At 36.7% G+C, this 22,545-nt stretch overlaps 2 protein-coding genes across 7 annotated transcripts in view; one reads left to right on the top strand and one right to left on the bottom strand.

Moving 5' to 3' along the window:
- LOC114521193 overlaps window positions 1-16,847 on the top strand; it is a 36,552-nt gene extending 19,705 nt beyond the window's left edge. For 3 of the 6 annotated variants that reach the window (XM_028541614.1, XM_028541615.1, XM_028541613.1), the window contains 14 exons: window positions 523-646; window positions 1,964-2,057; window positions 8,000-8,172; window positions 8,942-9,030; window positions 9,980-10,276; window positions 10,861-11,103; window positions 11,558-11,797; window positions 12,247-12,540; window positions 12,678-12,938; window positions 13,127-13,285; window positions 13,730-13,938; window positions 14,262-14,420; window positions 14,649-15,046; window positions 15,538-16,847. In XM_028541614.1, coding sequence (XP_028397415.1) covers window positions 8,970-9,030; window positions 9,980-10,276; window positions 10,861-11,103; window positions 11,558-11,797; window positions 12,247-12,540; window positions 12,678-12,938; window positions 13,127-13,285; window positions 13,730-13,938; window positions 14,262-14,420; window positions 14,649-15,046; window positions 15,538-15,949 — 2,733 coding nt within the window. In that variant the 5' untranslated portion in view covers window positions 523-646; window positions 1,964-2,057; window positions 8,000-8,172; window positions 8,942-8,969 and the 3' untranslated portion in view covers window positions 15,950-16,847. Of the gene's footprint in view, window positions 1-522; window positions 647-757; window positions 779-1,963; window positions 2,058-7,956; window positions 8,173-8,941; window positions 9,031-9,979; window positions 10,277-10,860; window positions 11,104-11,557; window positions 11,798-12,246; window positions 12,541-12,677; window positions 12,939-13,126; window positions 13,286-13,729; window positions 13,939-14,261; window positions 14,421-14,648; window positions 15,047-15,537 lie in introns of those variants that run through there. The other 3 variants (XM_028541616.1, XM_028541617.1, XM_028541619.1) reach the window with 3 other exon arrangements.
- A 141-nt stretch (window positions 16,848-16,988) lies between these two features.
- On the bottom strand, window positions 16,989-22,209 carry LOC114521090 (sphingomyelin phosphodiesterase 2-like). The gene is made up of 7 exons (XM_028541504.1): window positions 22,082-22,209; window positions 20,745-20,841; window positions 20,114-20,190; window positions 19,672-19,855; window positions 18,339-18,551; window positions 17,866-18,121; window positions 16,989-17,583 (listed from the first exon to the last, which is right to left on the bottom strand). Exons 1-7 carry the CDS (start codon window positions 22,174-22,176, stop codon window positions 17,225-17,227), a joined length of 1,281 nt encoding a protein of 426 aa, XP_028397305.1. The 5' UTR covers window positions 22,177-22,209; the 3' UTR covers window positions 16,989-17,224.
- Window positions 22,210-22,545: the final 336 nt, after the last annotated feature.

The following is a 22,545-nucleotide window of genomic DNA, read 5'->3' as shown; positions in this document are numbered from 1 at the left end:
TTGCCTTTTTTTGTAACCCGCCTATCTTTAAGTACACGGTTAAAACAACAGGAGAACAGTTCACAAGTGATGAGAACAATCATCACAAAGCATACAAAGAATATTTAAGAAATGAACTCTTAAAATGAACATACAAATGTGTAATTCTCAGTAGTAAAATAAAATATACTCTTCGCAAATTCTTACTGTGTGATAAATAACCCGGCATTTGTGTAATTTGAGCAAACTGCTGTCAAACATATCCTGCGTATTTATGCTAATATGCGTATTTACGCTATTATGCGTATTTACGCTTTATTGTTTACCCCGCCCCTCGCGCACTATTCTACTCGCGCGTGGAGACCACGCACCTCTTCGGGAAAATCCGACAGTTTCCGACATCCCGCGTGGGGTCCACGCGTTGCGTGTTTTCCTCGCTGGATGGGGGGGGCTACCTACTAACATTTGACAAATAGGGAGATATGCATGTATACAGCTTTTCACTGACAGTTATTTTAATTCTAATGTTTGATAAAAAAACAGGAAGGTTCCGGTCATCTTGACACCGGACGTCGCAGCTGTAGATGCTCTTGAAATTGCGGTGGTTGGCAATTGTGGTTGGCCCACAAGTTCAAGGAACGAAATTTGCGGGACATGAATATCCAAGGTACGAAATCAACAGTCAAATATTAAAAAAGCGGCGAAATATAAAACGCACGAACTACACCTGTATTATTTTTCTTTACAAAGTTTGAAAATTTCGCATGCGACGAAGAAGATTAGGCTGCAAACAACCTTGGTAATGATGAATGATAGTATCATTTCTTTTAGTGCATGAGATATATTAAATATTGGTAGGATTCTATAGTACGCTAAGAAGTAAATCAATAGTTATTATAATCTATATTATAATTTATGCGGTATATATATATTTTTCAATGGTTGTATGTGCTATAGATCAATTTTGTCTGGTCTGTAGAAAAATGCCATTTTTGGAAAGAACACATTCTAAAATTAGTTAAACTGTCAAGTCTTGCTGTTAAACGTTGTAAAATACGGAAAATATAGCCATGTGAAGTTGGCAAATTTTGTATAATTTTGCATTACAGCCGGAAGTGCGTAACTAATTTTAATTGTCTAACTCTCGTTTAATGAAGACAAATTGTCTTCATTAAAAGACAAAAAACTTTTTTTTTTAAATATTTAACACGGAATTCGAAAAAGAAATGCCATTTAAAATCAGCCTATCAATTCTTAAAATAATACATTTAGTAGCGCAGTCATCCCGCTTATTTAGTCATGCTGTGCTAATATTTTGGTGTTCATTGACTGTGAAAACAATGATTGTCAGGCTGGCTACGCCATGTTTATTACAAATTCAAAACTAGTCATCAGAATCTCTGCGATCACTTGAATTATTCCAACCAACTGACACCAAAGCTGACAGCTTAACCTGCCTGATATAAAGAGGAGTGTAAAAATTCCCTGCTCTGGATTGTATGCATATTTCAAATGTAGGTTTCAAATGTTCATCAAAGTCGAAGCAGGCTTTAAAACACTAAGTAGTTTTATAAACATCCTAACTGAACGTGAATAGTTGGAATAACTTCAGAGTTCTGTGTAAGTGTAGTATTAATGATGGTAATTGCACTGAGTGGAGTGCAATTTGGTGTGAAATCAAACGCGTGATTGCAAAATTGATTTGTGATCACAAGTTTGATTTCACACCAAAATTGCACGACACGAAGTGGAATTTCCTCTTTATATTCATTTTAAAATCATACAAAAAATCATACAAATTCAAAACGATTTATTGGCTGAAAGAACCGTAAACGGTGTAAAATGCGAGTAACCTTCATTTTTGTCTAGACATTTTGCGGGGCATTTAAAAATTCAAAATAATAAAATTTTGTGCCATTTTCTCCTGTAATTTGATTGGATAGTTACACTGAAACACTAAATCTGATTTGTTATTGTGTTGCAGAGCTTTTATTATTACCCGTCAGTAACAAGTATTGATCAAGTCATTCAAGATGAGGTCAACTAAAGAACCGGGGGACACATTTCAAGACACATTTGTAAGTTTCTACCATGATTGTAATGGTGCATGATATCTCAATCATCTTACTCGTGCCATGTCTCTGAAAGTTCCTATCAAAATTCATGTGTCCTGAATGAGATTGGGAAAAAGACATACTCCTTACTTTGAATGTAAATTAATCGTTTTGTAGCATTGCCATTAGCGAAATTCAAATATGAAATAACGTCCAAGACCTCTCAAAGCCAGCCCATAGAGCAGAACCACTTTGCACTTTGACAAGCTGAATAGTATTAATACAGCAGATCTGGCATTCTCTGCTGCATTTATGACCAAATGATGTTTGTCCACATGGCCTTTATCTTTGCGTAACCGATACGATTCTGTAAACAATAGGTAAAAAAATCTTAACGGCATTAGACCTTTCGAAGGCTTTTGATAGCATCGATCATAGAATCCTGTTACATAAATTTTCCAATGTAGGCACATCACATACTTAGCTTTAGGAACGATGAGACAAAACCTGCTAGAGGTCGCACGTTGGTGCTGTGAATTAGACTTCCAGTTTACCCCGGTAAAACTAAATACTAGTACTTGATAACTGGAACAAGACAACCGCAACGCATTGAAACTATAGAGTGAGAATTTAAATGTCGTCGTTTCCGCTAAATGGTGTTGTCCTTGATCATGATGTACTATCATATGATGAACATATAACCTTGTTGGTATCAACATGCATGTCGAAGTTATGTCAGAGTGTTTTAATGAAGAAATCTTGAAGTATAGAGTCACTGGTTTAAAGTAAATTATTTTAATGTTTCACAGTATGGGCCAACACGTCCGAATCATCAACATTAAAAAACTACAATTAGCTAGTGCAAAACTTTGCATTAGGATTAAGTTACAGACTTATTAACATTGTTTAAATATCGTAATGGTATTCATGACACCAAGATTCACAAAGCCGATATATATCAGTAATTTTTTACCCGTTCCAGTATCCACGATAGCGTAACCTACAATGTGAATTAATTAGACATACTTTTTTCCAAAACGAGATCTGGGCAAAGGACTTTTAAATTTCGAGCAACTAAGTGTTGGAACGACTTAGATGCCATTAACAACTTTATACCTTTTAAAAAGAAGTTGAAGCAGAATATTTTATTCTAATTTATGTAAATATTAACTGATTATTGACCAAGCGTGAGGTCAGCTAACTACTTTTTTGCGAGGTCTGTGTGTACTGGAAAGTATGGCCGGCCCTGAGTTTTTTCGTACAGACAAAGGAGCGAGGTCTGTGCGATAAAAGGAAGGCAATACTTTCCCGTACAGAAAAACAATACTATTTTTGACACGAGAACATAAAATCCATATTATATGGAGTAAAATCAGAGACAAAAATACACACAAAGACGACAAGTAAGCACTGATATTTTTTCAGATCAGTGGAAGTAAGACGCCGCGAAAGACCATTATAAAAGCGAATATTTTTTTTTTTAAGTTATATAGCTTAAACTTTAAAAGTCGAATAAATTTTACTTATCTGAACTGTCTTTTAAGTTTTAAGTGTTTTAATTTGTATTTCTAACGTTAATTTCGTTTTTTATACGAACCAAACACCATTTGCATTCTTACAACAACAACAATGAAAATGGTGGGTAAATTTTTGAAACTCGTTATGTCACCGCTAAACGTGACATACGGAAAATATTTGCACTGTACCCCGGTTGTAATGGCGTATGAGTTCTACGAGTGTTTTATTTTGTCAGTAAAATACCCCATGCATATAATAAGGGTTTTTACGGACCGCTCGTGAACCAATCAGAATAGAGGATTTTGAAAAGCTATATAATAATTTTAAATATATTTTAACCCGTTGTATATATTTTTGTAAATTGATATGAAAAGTCCGTTTGGGAGATCTAATTACGTTTTAAATAATATAATAATGATGATTTGCATAAAAACCATAAATCATTACACTTTCTTCTCTGGTAAACCGTCGCCAAGATGTTGAAGCAGATGATGATGGGTCTCAAATATCTTCCACGCCGTTTGCTTGCCAATTCCAGCAAATTGGCTAACTGTGTCGCAACCGGTACTTATGGGGTGAAATGCTAGCAGAGACTTTCGCTTCTCTTCTGACAATGAAATACTGTGGACTGGGATGTGTCGCTTTCGTTTGGTTGTCCCAGAAAACATCCAGATTGAGATTGCTTGGCAGAGAAGTTGTCTGTGTGCCAATAGGGAGATTTAGCATGAGGACGTGAACGTCAAAGACGACGTAAAAATGGCGAATAAATGGCGTGATGCACCCAAATATGGACATGCCACGCCATTTACTCGCCATTTTCACGTCGTCTTTGACGTTCACGTCCTCATGCTAAATCTCCCTAATAAGAGAACAAGGACGTCTGTATCACGACAGACAACATTGATTTGCAGATAGCCATGAAGAGTCGCATCTCCTGCATGCAACACAATCCTTGTGTCAGCCTCCTCGCGATTTGATGCCAGCCTCGACAGATCTTTAGTATCATCTGATGACCATACTTGAAATATGTCACTGAACCCACCGCTAAGGACCAACTCGCGTGTCGGATGCGGGCAGAAACTTTGCTTTATCTCGGTGGACAGAAAATTGGCCAAACTCGCCTTGTTTTCCTGAACAACAATAAATGTTTCCCAGTTGCCAATCTTCTGCTCCCTCTTCTCTACGTTTCTTCGAATCCCGCTCTTCTTACCCCCTTAACGTTTTGCTCGTGTTCCCCCTTTGATCGAGTTATCTAGGTATCGGTCGAATACGACATCAACTCGTGTGCAGTTAGCAGAAAACTTAGAAACAACGTACTTAAGGAAATTGTCACACCACTCGCCGAAAGTCTTTGCCCCAGAGCGATTTGCTAGAGATTGCACAGCAGCCATCGCATCAATGATACAACATGTTTTATCCAGATTGATAGGAACCTGACTCTGTGAATCATTGTTTTGCAAAATGTTACTTAAGTCAGCCTTGCTGGATGCACACCTTAACTTTCCATCAAATGTAGCTAAAGACAAAGGAATGGGTGAAAGTTCTCTTTGTAACAGGATGTCGACATCTACGTCGCGTCCGGATTCTATGGCTACTACCACTCTTCTTAATAAATCTCGATCTGCCTTAATGGAGATGGTCTTGCCTTTATCTACTGATACTGGGACAGAATACAGCTTTTCAAAAGTTTGTAATTTCTGTTGCTTGATGCTGTCGTGGAATTTAATCTTCTTCTCGATAATCCTGTCTTCTACGAACTCTTTGATAATTGACTGTCCGGTTTGTTGAGCTTTCAGCAGATCTTCTTTAATCTTATCATTTGCAACATCTCCTGTCGTAACTACAACTAATTCGTTTGTCTGACGGAACACTTCGTATTTCGTGAACTGAAAAACCAGCTTAAGGACATCTTCTTGGTCGCGACATCTTCTCGCTTTCCCTATAATTATCCTTATGTTCATCTCCCTTCTTACTGCCAACGTCAAACATAGCTTTTGTATCCTCCGACAACTGGGCTCTCTCATTGTACGTCAAACACCAACGATCTCTTGCTGAGTCTGTCCGTGTAATTCCTACTAATCCTCCATTGTTACAAGTAAATTAACAAAACACGTCACCAGTCACGTGACACTTCCTTTATTTCTTAATCCAAGTAGACTTAATAAGTGCAATTATTTATACTACAGGGTGTATCAAAAAAAATGTCCCAAATGTAAAAATTCCGTTTTTCAGGATATTTTGCAGAATTTGGCAAATTTTTGTGTTCCTAGAGATAGTTAAGACTTATCTGGTATACCTAGGCCAAGTTTGGTTTTTCAGTAACAAAATTATGTTACCGGGGGGTGGTTCCTTTCCACTGATATTGAGAGGGCTTGCGCGCGAAAATGTGAAGCTGAAATTGAGATATTATTTAGCTGTCTAAAAGTAGGAAAGCTTTTTAATAAACTGTCAAAGTTTCAGGAAAAATAATGCATACTGGGAGCAACGCGCGACCCCTAAAGATGACAAATATTTCATTGCGCGCAGTGGATTAAATGCATCGTTGATTTTAGCGTGACCGATCTCATACAAGGTGGGCAAATGAATAAATTAAAGCGAGAAACTGAACACAAAAACAAAGCGATTTATTCGTGATGTTAATCTCAGCATGTCTCACCATTTCATTCTAAGGAAACTGCGGCTTGTCTGAGCATACTAAACACTGAACAGCGAACCATTTGTCTGTCCATTCGCCTAGATTTGCCGGTGGTAGCGTAGGCGATTTGCAAGAAAGAATTTCGAACGAAATGGATAATTTGAGGCAGGACAGACAAAGTGGTTCGCCGTTCAGTGTTTACCATGCTCAGACGAGCCGCAGTTTGCTTAGAAAGAAATGGTAGAAATGTTGAGGATTAACATCAAGAATAAAAATCTTGTTATTAAATCGCTTCGTCTTCTTGTTCAGTTTCTCGCTTTAATTTATTCATTTGCACAGCCTTGCATGAGATCGGTCACGCTAAAATCAACCATGCATTTAATCCACTGCGCGCAATGAAATATTTGTCACTTTTAGGGGTCGCGCGTTGCTCCCAGTTTGCATTATTTTTCCTGAAACTTTGACAGTTTATTAAAAAGCTTTGCTACTTTTAGACAGCTAAATAATATCTCAATTTCAGCTTCGCATTTTCGCGCGCAAGCCCTCTCAATATCAGTGGAAAGGAACCACCCCCCCGGTAACATAATTTTGTTAATGAAAAACCAAACTTGGCCTAGGTATATATACCAGATAAGTCTTAACTATCTCTAGGAACACAAAAAATTGCCAAATTCTGCAAAATATCCTGAAAAACGGAAATTTTACATTTGGGACATTTTTTTTGATACACCCTGTATAGAATATTCGGGAGTCTGACAGCTATTGCTCGCGATTTTACGAATATTTATAGTTCAGCCTTTTTTTCATGTTGAGGGCCTTGGGAAAACGGCCTCTAGCGGCCAAACTAGCAAGAGTTGAGAGTGGCAACAGCGATATTCTTGATCAGAGCGACCAGACGAAAATTTTAAGCTATGTTGCCAGCTTCTACTCAAAAAGTGTAGCGAAACCCTTAAATAATCACATTTTTGGAGACTGCCTCCTGACTACATCGTAAATCTGCAAATTAGATTATTAGAATAGTTAGAAAATAGAAATTCATTATTATTTTTTTCCGTGGTGTTTCTTTGAACTTCCTTAGAGTTTGTTGATGTTTATTACATTTGGGATTCGAGTTTTCTTGCTACTATAATAATTTTATATGTATTGATCACAACTGAATGTCGCCGGTAAACCATGCAAGCACATTTGCCGAAACGGAAATTTCTGCTTTTATGGATGCTTTCCTGATCAAAACACTCTCCAATTTTTGTCATTTTGTCTTGGTTCTTTTAATTACATTTTCGTAAATTTACGAATCATGATATCCAAAATCAGCCAAGAGGCTTCCTTAGTATAAATCATGAGTTTCGAAGTTATTGTAATACATTCAGATGAAGATCATTGAGATGAAAACATGGTTTATTCATCTCAATGACAATAACATAACTTCGTCTTTATATTATTGGAGAACATCCCCCAGTCAGAATGTTCTCGATACGGCCCTATAGCTCGCTTTTGTAGTCAAAATCCAAAAAACCCTGATTTTATAGATATAAATATCTTGATAATGAAACTAGAAACTTGAATATATCAATGGACACAGTTAAACTAAATAAAAAGACCGGAAAATGCTTTAAGCTGACGTAACTTTTGGTACCTGTTACGCTTGATTAAATTTTTGAAAACATCGTCAAAGAATTCCTTCTCTTGAAAATTATTCGATTTGGGAATTATTTTATCGAATTTGTACTTTTGAAGACATTTATCAACCGTTTTATACACAATCTTCAGGATATATTTCGAGGATTCATTGTCAGACTCGTATTCACTGCAGGTGGATTTGGACTGCAAACAACATGAGCCGGCGTGAGCAAGATGATAATCTGAAGTGATGCTGGTTCGTTATACTCGACACAGATGAAAAATTCTGATATGCTGCCTAATTATCAGTGGTTATGAAAATTGGAAGGAATTGTTTAATCGGATATTCAACAAAGTGCCAAAATTGTAAGTGCAAAACATTGATTCCTCATCATTTGTAATTAAGGGTAATTACTAATAAATGAGTGCACGTCGTATTGTAAGACTTTAGCAGTTTCATGCTAAACAATTATTTCAGACTTGTACATTTTGTTGCGGTGTTCTTCAGTTTCTTATAATGTTTAAATTAAATGCATGAAACGGAAGGAAATGAATGATTATAGACATAGCATATGCTGGATCCGAAATAGCCGAATATTCAAAAGATTTAGTGACATTGTATCGCATTAAGTATTAGATCAAAGGTCAGTAGAGTACGAAGTATATACTATACAGCGCTTTAACGCAGGCTAGAGTTTATTTCAGAAAGATAAAACTGGCTATCAAACATGTTTGATTTTGGCAGTCGTTGATGGCCGAAGTGGATGAATACATATTTTACATGAATAACTTTATATTGATAATTATTTGGCTACAATTGTCATTTGTTACTACATTACCTCGCAATTTATTAACTGTTGAGGTATTGACTATTTGTCATGTTCGTCTAAACATGAAGAGCGAAAGTGTATACTAATTGAGTCAGATCTGTTATTGAAACCTTTTTTTAACCAGAATTTGTTTCATTGTACCTATATGGCTGAATAAATATAACTAGCTATTTGAGTTTTCTTTAGATAATTGGAAATTAAGTATCCAGATATTCTGTCCTTCAAACACCTTCATTTTCTCTTGTCACACACTGTGTGTATTAGATTTGTTATCCAACTCTTAGCTCGTCTTTGTTTCTTATTAGATAAGGTTGATAAAAGATAGCCTGAGAGATGGACAAATTATTTTTAGTATTTTCAACGCTCTTTTGTTTGTCACGAGCTGGACTCAACGGTACGTTATATTTTGGTTTGTTTGATTAGCTAACACTATCCAGTTTAAGTTGCTCAAATGATTTAGGTTTAACTCATTCGCAGTTCAACAGCGTTTAAGTCGTTAACACATCCGCGGGGAGAGGGGTTTAGATAGGAGATATCCCCCCCCCCCCCCACATACAGACAATTTTCCGGGAAAGGGCGAAAATATTGTGCTTTCCTCCACTTCTAAATAGTCAATTCTCTCACGATCTTGTGCACCGAGACGCGACCTTTCTGCTGTTGTTTCAGGCTCGACGTTTTGCTAAATGCTAAATTAGCCATTTCCCAATCGAGCAGGGTACTAGGTCTAGCCGCGAACTGCAAAGCATCTATGGACTGTTTGGAGGGACAAATTATTTCAGACTTATATTTCCTGTCCCTCCAAACAGTCCATAGATGCTTTACGGTTCGCGACTAGACCTACTGACCTAGTACCCTGCTCGATTGGGAAAGGACTAATTAATTCTTCTTATCGATTTACTGTTCTATCGAGGTAAAGAGGTCTTAATGCTGACTTTTTCCGCGGCATAGTTATAGATGCGTAAAATACTAAATCGTGAAGTAAGGAAAACTTTCACACACCTTGGTCCATCCAGTCAAATCAACCAACTTTTTCAACCTTTCCCCCCCCCCCCCTAAGGGCTAACAACATTTACGTTCATGTCTTTTAGTTAATATATTATGACAGCCTCTCTCTATTTTTCAATTAATATCCTTCCAAACTCTCCAAACGTGCTCGGACAGTGTATAGAAGAGCTTATATTTCGGTTTCCATATTGCATCAATAGTTGGCCTCCTTAACACGTTATGCAAAAAAATTTCTGCCTAGTGAAGACAAAAACTAGTGAATTATCGTTTAGGAAATCGTAAATCATTATTATTATTGTTGATCCAATTCATTTAAAATTATACTTATTTTATTTCAGGCAACAAAGACTGCGTTCTGTACCTAGGCTTTGACCGCTACATTGGAAGTCGTATTTTAGACAATTCTATGGAGAACAATAATGCAACATTAAATCATGGTGCAACGGTTACCAAGGTTGAAGGAAGTTGTGGAGTATGTGCTCAGCTTTTAGGTGGAAACATTAATATACAAGGCAAAGGGTTTCGAGGAATTCCTCAGTCAGAAGTTACAATAGCATTCATGATCAAGTTGTTACGAGTTAATGGATTATTGCATCTGTTTGAAACCATTGGTGGTCATTCTAAGCACCAAAAACGTGAGTAGATGAAGAACTAAAATGAGTAAGCATGATAGTCACTTGTCATGTCAAACGGACCACTTTTTTGTTTTACAAAGACAGAATTTCACGCGGAAGTATTAAGACGATTTTAGACTGTATTAAATAAGCGATATTAACTGAGTGGTGTATTTGAGTCGCAAAATTCGAATTAATGAATTTACTATATGCAATGTGATTGAGCCACACTGTCGAAGTGAATTCAATCATACGATATCTTCTTTCTCGGAGTAATAATTGTTTTGTATTGATGTCTTTCTCATATTGTATTAAAAACTACATCAATTTTCACTTGCTTTGTGATGATTACCAACCCAAAAATAGGGGCGGAGAACATTTTTTATAGGGGGTTGACGTACAGCTCACAGAGAACACAGTCTGCAGGCGAAGTTCGTATACAAAATTTTATTCGAAATTTTTTACTTGTTCGTATAATAATTCTGCAGGTAATTTTGGAACCTCGCCCCTCACATTAACTTCTAGCTCCGCTGTCCCCCCGCCACAGCTTGACATCTCTGATCTCTTATTTCTCTGTGCATATTACACTATAATTATTCCTCTAGTGCAATACCGTTTGGAAGTTCAAGATGGGAAATTGATTTGGTTTCATCGCAATTCATTGGGAAACACATTGTTCAGTGTTGCTACGGATGAGCCAGTACTGACCGCAGGTGCCTGGAATCATGTTTTAGTGACATATACTGTAGTAACAGGAACCGCTCAAGTATTTATTAATGGTGCACTAACGAAAGAAGTTGTCAAGGACCCGGGCGTACCATTATCTACTGATTGGGAGAAATACGTTGGTAAGTACTTCCACTGTGGTTAATTGGTAGCAATAAATATTATTAGTAAACAGAATTCTCGTTGAATAGATTCTATCCTGCAAACAATGACTTAACAGAAGAGTACATCGCTTGGTATATATATGTAGCTTTGAACGACAATGTCTTAAGGGGAAACTCAACCCTGTCATTCACCAGAGACTTAAAATGTGGCTCTTTATTTGTGGCTCGAAAAATGCAATTTCCGGCAAATATTTCTTTCGCAGATAATCGTGCACTTCGCTTTTCGATGAGAATCTTACCTCTTCCTCTGAAACTCCTTATAAGCGTTTCATCAATTGAGTAAGCAATTAGAATCGAATCGGAATCGTTTCCTTCTACTGTATAAAACGAATCGCAAAACCAGCGAAAGTAGCTTGCTGACTAGGTTTAGGTCATGCAATGAACATTTAAAAAACTTTCATTTGGGATTTAGGTATCGGTACTGAAGAAGGAGAGAAAGACTTGCGTGGATATATCGATGAATTCTATATTTTCAATAAAACGTTAAAAGAAATGGAAATTAAGAACCTCATGTCAAAATGCAGTGGAGCGAAAAGCAGCGTCATACTTCATCTAGCGTTTGAGAAAGATATGGGAAATGTTTCGTTGGACACGTCTGGTCTGAAAAACGATGCTTCTATCATGGGTATCACCCCTCTGATGCCCTCATTAGGTACAGTATGTAAATCGTTTTTGCAAAGTCTGCGGTTAAACTGGGCAAGATTCACCGAATAACTAATCTAGTGTAATCTTTTTATTACCAATAAACGTGCTTCCCTACAATACACTGACCCTGTATAATGGGATCATACCCAGCTTGGAGCGCCTATATTTTGGCCCAGGACTTCTCATCTCAGGGGGCGGAGCAAAGAGTTCAATATTTTCCGATCCTATGCTGACACGACTCCCGAAATAATTTAAGCACATGAGAAAAATTTAGGAAGACAGTGCCTGAGTAAAGCCCCCCAAAATTGCCCTAAGGACCGGGAATTTGTGGCGCCTAACCCTAAAATTAATATGCTAAAACATATTTAAAAGCCACGACAGTCTAATTAAGAGCTACTATTTATGGCAACAAGACGAACTCAAGATTCTTTTTTTTCTGTTTATCAATTCCCTTAGCTGTCAATGGTACCTGTGGTATGGGCTTAAAGGTTCCAAGTAACACAGGAATTATTAAACTGGATGGTAAGACAATTCGAAACAAGCCAACAGACGCTGTTACTATTGCCCTCTGGGCGAACTTTACGACCGTTGAAGGCAGACATACACTGTTTGAGACCATTGGAGGACATTCTATGCATACGAAGAACCAGTATGAACTAAGTGTGAATGATGGGTCCGTTTTATGGAGACATCGAAATGAATATGATCAAATTGTGTTTGAAGTGAAGTCAGGAGCCATGATATTGCCACGTTAGTATGAATATTGCTTCCCATACAATATTTGTTTTCAAATTGGAGACAAGGTCATGTAATTTGTCGTAGGGTTGTGTGGTATGACGTGTATAATTAAGTTTATATACTCAATCATTACTTTCTTATGCTGACAGGAAACTGGGTTCACTTCGCAGCGACGTACTCTTCAACAAGCAGCAAAGCAGGGATATATATCAATGGGGTATTGGTCAAGGAAGCTCCTGGGACGGGATCACTCTCAGAGGACTGGGACGGACAAGCAGGTTTTGGGATGCACACGGGGCTGGCCGGGGATATGCTGTATATTGATGAGATAATGGCGTACAATCGCGCACTAACGCCATTTGAAGTTAAAAACCTGTTTGGTAAATGTAACTTCGGTGGGAATAGTGGAGGTAAGTCTTAGAAGTGAAACCAACGTGCTCGAAATGTGGAGGTCGCTGCAGGTCATTAACTATGAAATTTTAACATTAATATTTTTATAATTATAATTTTAACATATGATAACATTAACCACGTTTTTGGGATATTTCCGTAGTTTACAGTACCAGAACATCAATCAAGCTTAACTTTCAATTTTTAGGCAGCAAAGGTTTCCAATTGGTGTACTATAGTTTTGAAAGGCAATCTGGTAATATTGTGTTTGATGATTCTGGTAATAGCATCGATGCTTCAGTTAGCAGTCTAGCGCAGGTCACAAAAGCAAGTGGGAATTGTGGTAGTGGACTTCGCTTAAACCAAGGTATGCTATTTAGCACAGGTTGATCAGGGTCAAATTAAATGTCGTTCAATATTCATGCGATGAACGCATTAAAGAGAGTGGAATCACACAAAACTCAATTCAAGCCAGGAACAGTTAAGAAGAATTGGTCAACTGGTCGTCCGGCAGGAATCGAACCTAGCTTATACGATGACTAATTTTTCTCAACTGTTCTTGGCTTCAATTGAGTTGTGTATAATTCAACTCGAAATTAAGCCCCCTAAAAAACCTTTAGAATTTACCTACATCGAGTGAAGTGCCACAAAATCGTATTAGATAATTATATATTGAAAATTATTTTAATGCCTCGGCGTATAAGAATGTCTCAACTTCTAAATTGTAATGGTACCACAACATCTAGTCTCTTTACTTTTAAAAACATTTTATCAGTGAACTTTGAAATTAATTAAAATGTTTTTTGTCAAGGTGACATAAGCATAAAGGGATCAGCGATGATACGGCGTCCATTGTTCGGTATCACCGTCATGTTATGGTTGAAGCTAGACAACATCCAGGGGGATCAAGAAATATTCATGACTACGAATCCTAAGAATCCTGGAAATAAACACGGTCAATATCATTTCCAAATCAATGCAGGGTCCGTCAGATGGTTTCATAGAAACACAATGTCACAAGTAAGTTGTATTAATTAAACACTCCTAAATGCAATCACATTTTCAGGTCTCATGATCCTGCAAAGAAAAAAACCTTGCAGTGACCATATAATTACAAATAAAAAAATATCAGAAGTAAAAGCTATAAAAATAATTCTCGAAAATACACCACGTACAAACGTATTATTGGACTTCAGTGGTAAAAATTCACCTTTTTCAAAGTGTTGGGTTTAGCCGTTTAGTCCTCTGGAGTATCTATACTTGTTTAGCCTATTTTGGAGATTTTTCTTTCAATTCGATACCATAACGATTACATAGTAAGCTTAAATGGGTTTTTGTTTCAGACAATTTTTAGCGTTGAAACTAAAGAAGCAATTATTCAGCCCGGTGTATGGACACATGTCTGTGCGACGTACGATGTCAGGACTCGTAAAGCTGAGATATATATCAATGGTCAGCTGAAGAATTCCCAAACCAGTCTTGGGGGTGGAGCTTTATCACAGGTACGAAAACTGGAGTATAAGTAAATATAGTTCGCTAGGAAATGTCCATAAGCTATAAGACGGTTTGTTTAAGAGAAAGGGTCAGTCTAGTGAAGAAATATGGTATCGCTCTGAACATCCAGTTGTATATAAATAGACCATCGGAAATCTATATCATATCTTGTTTCATAGGTACTAGCGACCCTTAATAAGTCCACATATAATTACATTTTTTAAAACTATTTACAGGACTGGAGTGGCAAAGTCGTGATTGGTAAACTGTATGACATGTCGGACAGCGGTCAATGGATCGAAAGTCAACCACTACTTGGTATTATCGACGAATTTTACATTTTTGGCAAAGCACTGCCTGCCGCTGAGATTCAGTCTCTCAGCCAAACGTGTAACTCGCATCGAGTTGTACTGCATTTTGGATTTGAGAAAGGCCAAGGACTTTTCACCCTGGACCAGTCGGGGCTAGGCAATAATGGCAAACTGGTAAATTTAACTCTTTCGGATATGCCAGGTATTTGTGGACTGGGTATGAACATGAGTCACGGTGAGATCGACATCGATGGTCAGCGGTTCAAAGGGAAACCTTTGAACGCAATCACGTTAGCTACATGGATGAAGTTAAATACAAACAGGTAATTATTAAGATGAGGTCTATTGCATGCACATATTAGTCAGTTCAGTGTTGGAGTGACTAAGTAGGTTGACTTATAATGAATCATAACCTTTCCACTAAACCTTTTCTTACTTTATTTTAAACTAACTTGCAATTTTTTGTGGTTTTCTCTCAAATCTTTCCTCCCAGGCGTTCCGATAAATCTATATTATATATAAATAGATGTAAATTCTTCTTTTTATAGAGGAATCTAGAATGGATATATTTGTTTTTGGCTAGATATATCTGAATTCGTTCTGAATTGGTTTTCGTAGAGTCTAACTGTTGAAGCGAAGTGTTGTAGCGAAATTTCGTAGCAATTGACACAGCAAGAGTAAAATACCTTTGAGGGTGTTTTTTTATATTTTCTATAATTATAAATGTGTATGAACCATTGATTCACAGGTCATTATGTATTTTATCTGTTGTGAATTTTGAGAGAAAACCTCATTCTGTCCATTTGCTTCATAGGGGTCACCACCAGCTTTTCAACACCATTGGCAGTCGTTCTGAGCATAAAGACGATCAGTACAATTTTGCTATTGACAACGGCAAAGTTATCTGGTCGCACAATGACGAGAAAGGCAAATCTATTTTTAGAATAGAGACTATACCCATAATTCCCGCGCGAAATTGGACACACGTGACTGCAACATATGACTCAACATCAATGCTCGCCAAGGTTTACACTGGTGGGAAATTAATTAAAGAAAAATCCGGCACGGGACTCTTATCCCAGGATTGGGGACATTTTGCCGGTATTGGTCGCCATTTTTACGAAAAGGAGTACCTGAATGGCGCCACAGACGAATTTTTAATGTATAACTACGCTCTTTCCGACAGTGAGATTCAGTATCTTGCTAAGGCAAACTGTGGAAAGTAAAAATCGCATACAGTAGATCTATATTAGCCAGTATGTCTTAGAAGAATGCGCTTCTATCAACGAAATTCTGCGTCGCTCACATAGGAAGTCCCTCTAGTCCCATCCAATTCTATTTTAGACTAAAGGCTGTTTCTATATAATGAAATGTTTTGAGGACTATCATTGTAATCAGGGAAGCCGGAACGATGCAAAGGCAGGAGGGGAAGATTTTTGCGAAAGCGTACTGCTGTACTGCCGCATACCAGATATTTGCAAAACACCGTCTGTGACTCTGTGTAACTTAGCTTTTCTTGAATCTCGTTGGCAGCACTTCTAGCGTTGCACAAAGCAGATTTCATGGTTGGGTAAAAGCAAGGGGGAGCTTCCCACCCCTGGTTCGCGCGAGAAACATTAGCTACGGTATTAATTTAATGTAGCCAGGAAACATTTATTAGCGAGGTTCAGATTTGACTTCGACTAAGGGAAAGAAGTCAATCCGAACCAGGTCAGCGAGAGGCAGAACAAAGTTTAAATTCTGGACCTGAATATTATCGTTTTGCAATGAAATTCAAAAAGGTAAAATTGGGTAGGCCTTTAGTAGGTAATGTGAGTTTTAATGCTGGCAGAAAACTCAAAGATCTTTACCATCGAATATTAAGATGGCTGTTTATAACAGTATATATTCTTTAATGATTGTATATTATACTTCGCCTGGGTAATTCACATTGTTGGGCCATTTGGAGATCTTTTGTCATTTGCTTGTGTATATATTGTTTTTGTAGTATGCAGTAAGTTTATAGAAATGAATAAAAATGAATTAATGAATTGAAAATATCAGCGCTCCAAGAAGAAATTTAAAGTCTAGTCTGATAAGTCTATCTGATTAGCCTTTCTCGCGATGGCGTTTTTGGGGGTACTTTCAAATTTCTCAAATGAGTTTAAAAATTATCAACATGAAGTTTTCACATGTAAAGAATGGAAAACATCGAAGAAATGAAATATGGATGACAATGCAACTTTTACAAAAAGTGATGTGACCGACATAAAAAACATAGTTGAGTTTTTATTAATAGCTTTAAAATTGTAAATAATCTAAATAAAATCATTCACCCTTGATTATATACAAATTTAAGTTCCGCTTTGGGTGTTGTAAGACAGCAGAAGTTAGTTACGAACGTAGCTAAGTTACGAACATTTATACATTAACATACAAGATTGACATATTTATTGGAAATATTTTCTTAATAAAATCATTTTTCACCATAAAACAGGGATCTATGCCCATGCAGGAGATATTCATTTTAGCCTATATGAAGTATGATCATGTTGCAATTCTAGGTTAATCTCACGCAGCACACTCTCGTAAACGTGTCGTTCATGGCTTCGTGTGATTAAAAATAACCAAGTAAACCCGCACACAAAAACGGTCAGTACTATGCGTAAAATATACACAATTCTTCCTAACGGTTCACTGGCGAGGAACCAAGAGCCCTCCTTCGCCGGCAGGAAGACTGGTAACAATATAAAAGCGATAAGTAGGATGATAGCAATGCATTTTTTATAGAAGTGTTTGTTAATATGTTTCAGCTCAGTTTTGATTAAAGTCGTAGCTTCTGAAAGAACAGATATGACTGTTTCACTGTCGCTTGGGAAGTCTGAAAGTATAATTAATAGAATATAACTGAATAGTCAAAACGATGGCTCATGGAGAGCACACGAATGTTCAAGAATCATTTCAAAAAGCGTAATTGGAAAAATTTCCGTATATCAGAAATTCAACCTCGCATTTCTTAACAAATTCTACCACATGCAGTGCCTGGGTTAATTAACAAATATTTTGAGAACAAATAGCAAAGATATACCTTGTTGCTGACCTAAATAGTATTCTCTACAAACCAAATATACGACATAACAAAACGAGGCAATTGTATCCATACCTGGCGTTTCCGACGTTTTTTGATTGAACACAAAACTGGCCTCCACACCATCATGATCTGAGAATGGAAATTCAGCCCCAGGGACTTTGCTCATCGTCACGTTTGCACTGTCACACTCCCATCTCTGATCCAACGACCTGTAGAAAATGTAATCTATACGCTTGCCATCCTCAGGACCTCCGACTTTGTGCTTGTCGTATTTCTCTGATGTAAACATGTTCTCACTTCTGTCTGACGTATTACCATAGCAATTGGACTAGAAATATGAATGATAACGGAGTGATTTTTAAAATGCTTTGCAGTGCAGCCCGGACGAATTCCAAACTGCACTCAAATTCGAGATTGATCCTGTGTGATCTGAAAAAATATATTATATCTAAATGTTGCGCGCGATAAAGCAATTTATTATGTATTTATTACACTTGATAAGCCGACGTTATATTGTTAACATGAATCTGAATAAAGCATCCTACCTTCGACCCACGTTCCAACCAGCAATCACTAAGCTGAGGTAATTCTTTCAGTATGCGATAACATGGATCCTCGGGCTCTGTGTTCATATCACCGCATAATAAAACAAAATCCTCAGGATCGGTGATTTGACCAATCAGTTTGGAGAGATGATACGCTTGCACAACACGATGGGATAGGTATACGTCATTGTTACGGTCATACTCTGCGTGTAACTAAAATAATATTCACAAATAATCAAATACCACATATAAGTGCTAAACTACAATGAAAAGCCCCGTTTATACTACACCCAATTTATTTGCACGACACTGCTAAAATTGATATCTGTGCCTATCGTACCTATGCTTGGCCGTGGAGCGTAGGCACAGTAATAAAACCCTGGGTACGAGGTAACCTGAGGTTGATATTGGTTGATATGTGTTTAGTTTTATTAGTGTTCAGGCTACCAAGACAAAGGCCGGGCGCTGAGTAAATTGGTGCGGGCGACTCTGATTGGCAAATTCTGTCCTTAACTACATTTAAAAGTTAATTAGTCTTTTATACAACTGGCCACTGAATGTAATGTAAACGGGGCTAAATTAAGCCGATGGTTTTTCTTTTTCCTTTTCCTTGCTAAAGTTTGGGAAATATTGTAATAATCGCATCTCAAACTTCAAAGACACCATCTAAGCACGTGACACGATGAAATAGCTTACAAAAGAAATCTGTCGGGCAGAACTGAACATATGAATAAACACCCCCCCCCCCCCTCCCAATTATCGTTCTAGCTTCGGTCCTGTATACAATTTTTTTGAAAAATCGCCAGTAATTTACATACATTGCAAGTTACAAGAAAAATTGCATCGTGTAACATGGTTGGTCTTTGGAGTATGTTTTATACTTTTAAAATTTTATTGTTCCAGATCGTGTTACGCCAGCACAATATGCGAGAGAATGTGTTAGTGCTTTTTGGGAAATTTACACTGTCAAAAATAAAACGGCCATGGTAGTGGACTATACATAGTACAGGGATTTGTCACTCAGTCATCATTATAATAAAGCTGGCTGCATAAGTTCTATTTGAGACGTTATTAACCCCATTTTGGTTAGTGTTAGAATTAATATCTTTAAGCCGAATGTCAGTATTATATACTATATGTAAAATTCTTCGAATATTGAAAAGGCTGCCAATGATAGTACGTATATAGATAAAGATTAAAGTATATACGATAACTGAGTAAACAGAGATAGAGTCATCTCAAAAGGTTGAACGCTCACAATGTTCATAGAACTAGGTATTCAGAATAAGATACCTTCTGCATCTAGGGCTGGAAAACGAGCACTAATACTTACGTGCGAAGTAAAGAAGTGTATTTTCATTTTTGGATGATCAATCAAAGCAAAACAAGCGCCTTTTCCACCAAACCAATCTCCATGAGCGATTGCATAAGGATAGCCACTCACAGCAAAAGGATAGGCAAATGTTTTGAGTACAGGATACCGCGAAAATATACAAATCCCTGTTCCATAAACACCGCTACAATTAGAGAAGTGAATGTATCTTTATTATTGCAGCTTTCTAATTTCAGGTACATACAGTACACGGAAAAGTTGAAATCCGTCAGAATAGCACTTACGAAATAAACAATACAATACAGTATACCGTAGAAATAAAAAGTGTTTAATGAGAATAAAAATTGAGTTCTAGTACTGTGTGTATTTGATATCTCATTTAGAAATTGTTAAAAAAAATTAATGTATTGAATAATAAAGTGATATTGTGAGAAAATCTTACCCAAAGAAATAATATGAATAAGGAAAAATTTTCTCCAAAACAGCCCTCAAGGTTTCATAATCTTTTTTATCCCAAACCTATAAAACCAAACTAAGCCTAAGAACTGCTATAAAAACAGAAACACAGCTACGTCAGGGCAATCAACAAGTATGAAAAACATGGCAAATGCAAATTTTAACTAGAATGCATAATTTCAACATAATTAACAAAGAAATTATGGTACTTCTGTTTTACATCTGTCCTTGAGGAAAAGTTGCCCTACACACATTTTAGTAAAGTGAACTTCATCCATCATCTTCTCATAATTACAGATTGTACTTCTCTCAAAAGAACGAATCTACACTGTTGACTATTGTTACAAAAAGCCAATAACAAAATGCAAGCATGTTAGGTAGATACATACTACAAAACTTGTGCTAAAACTGTTAGTTGGTTAATAGGTGTGCATATATTAATAAGAGTCACAGAGGTATCAGTATCAAATTTCTGTTGGAAAACCTAAGCTGCATTATTAAAACATTTCAGGTTTGGTCCTAAATGATATTTAATCTATATATTGTTCCTGTGTTGTAGTTAAATTTATCTTTGTATGTGCAATTTACAATACTTTTAAATGCGCAGTTGAGTTTACCTCCTGAAGTGAAACAATGTCATAATTTCCTTTTTTCAATTCTTGACCAATGGCATCAAATCGTTCTTTCTTCACTTTTGATAAGTAAGGAATGCCCCTGACAAAGAAAGAAGAAAAGTAAATAACTAACCAATACAGTATCTATATTTCCAATTAACTACCATCACACATTGCATGCTTGAAAGCTAAAAGGGGAAAGGTCTATTGGATAGTTCTAAACTCTAAAGTTGAAAAGAGTTTTTTTGCAACTAGTAAAAAACTCAAGTAGACATAGATCTTATGAGCTACAGAAAAACAAGAACCATTAGTATTGTATACACTGCTTTAAAAACATTATTTTCCCTTACATATGCAATCTCTATGTGCATATTTTGTTGTTCTATTACATTATTGAGATGATTATCTCCAAAGCAGCTGCCTAGATCTGTCTGTGTTCATAGCACAATTCTTGGGGGTGGTTGTACAAAATCCAGACAGTGCTATTCACCAGATAGTTATTTTGCCTAAACCTATGCTTTAAATAAATGCTTTAATTGGGGAATCTTTTTATAACTATTAGCTCCAAATCTACAATTTCATTGCTCTTCAAGCATGTTAAAATGGTTGCATAAAATTACAATGCAGTGGATAGCACCATACTGTACACAACTGGCCCTTGATGTGTTATTGTTATATTAAGGTAACACTATTTTTGTCAGGAGCCCCTGTCACTAGACAATCTGACACCATCCACTCATTTCACTTACTGTTTTAGGTCTGCATTGATATTGACACACTAATCTCAACCATAACTAGCACATACATAGGTTCACATATATTATGCAAAGGAACAACTATGAAACAATTGTTACAAAACAATGGGATCCAACTAAAAACTGACAACAACCAACAACAACCATCAATAAGCTAATGATTACTAACAGAAATTCACATTCCATTTTCACATTTCCATTGCATTTATATACTTGAATAATTTCTCAAAAAAAACTATTGATTCCCAGCAAAGTGTCACTTTATACACAAAGGTAAACATGGTGACACCTTGCAGTGTTGTAGCCTTGTAGGCCTTGCACTACTGTATGCATCAGTCCGTTTATATTAGAGCATGGGTCTACTTTGCATAACCACAGCCTTTTGTCGGGCAAAGAACGACAGGCCACTTCAACAGATATTTGTTTTTTTTAAAAATCATTAAAATCCAAGTGAAAACAGAAGGGGAATGTGCATGTATATTTCCGTTCTACAGGCACAAACAATGTATATGAAAAATTATGAAATCATATAAACAGTATTCTTCCTCCCTATTCATTTTTAAAAACAGGACCAAAACGTCTTACCAGCAATTGAGCGTCAACACACGTAGTTTTTCCGAGTCATCGATTTCGTTTTTCCCACGACTTTTGATAAAATCGGACCGAAAATTGGAATCCATGTTGAACCAGAAACTTGAACAATACACTGAGGAACAAATATAAACTTATTGACAATACCAATGTTTGATGCTTCCACATTACTACCGGATATTCTTTTAATGGACCACTTGCGCTTTAGACTAACTTTTGATCGAAGTAATAAGAAGAAAATAAATCACCACAGCTAAAAAGAGCGTACTTAAATTAGTGCAAATGCAAAGTTTGGCTGCGAAATCTTGTAAAATACGGAAAATATAGCCATGCGAAGTTGCAAATTTTGTATACTTTTGTATTTATACGTGCGGAAATGTGTAACTAATTTACACACTTCCGGTCGTAATACAAAAGTATACAAAATCGACAACTTCGCATGGCTATATCTTCCGTAA

The sequence above is a fragment of the Dendronephthya gigantea genome, unplaced genomic scaffold, assembly GCF_004324835.1.
Source record: "Dendronephthya gigantea isolate DGI-Jeju-01 unplaced genomic scaffold, DenGig_1.0 000019F, whole genome shotgun sequence".
Taxonomy (NCBI): Eukaryota; Metazoa; Cnidaria; class Anthozoa; order Malacalcyonacea; family Nephtheidae; genus Dendronephthya; species Dendronephthya gigantea.
Note: the sequence above shows the minus strand (reverse complement) of the source record. Positions and strands in the feature narration are given on the sequence as shown.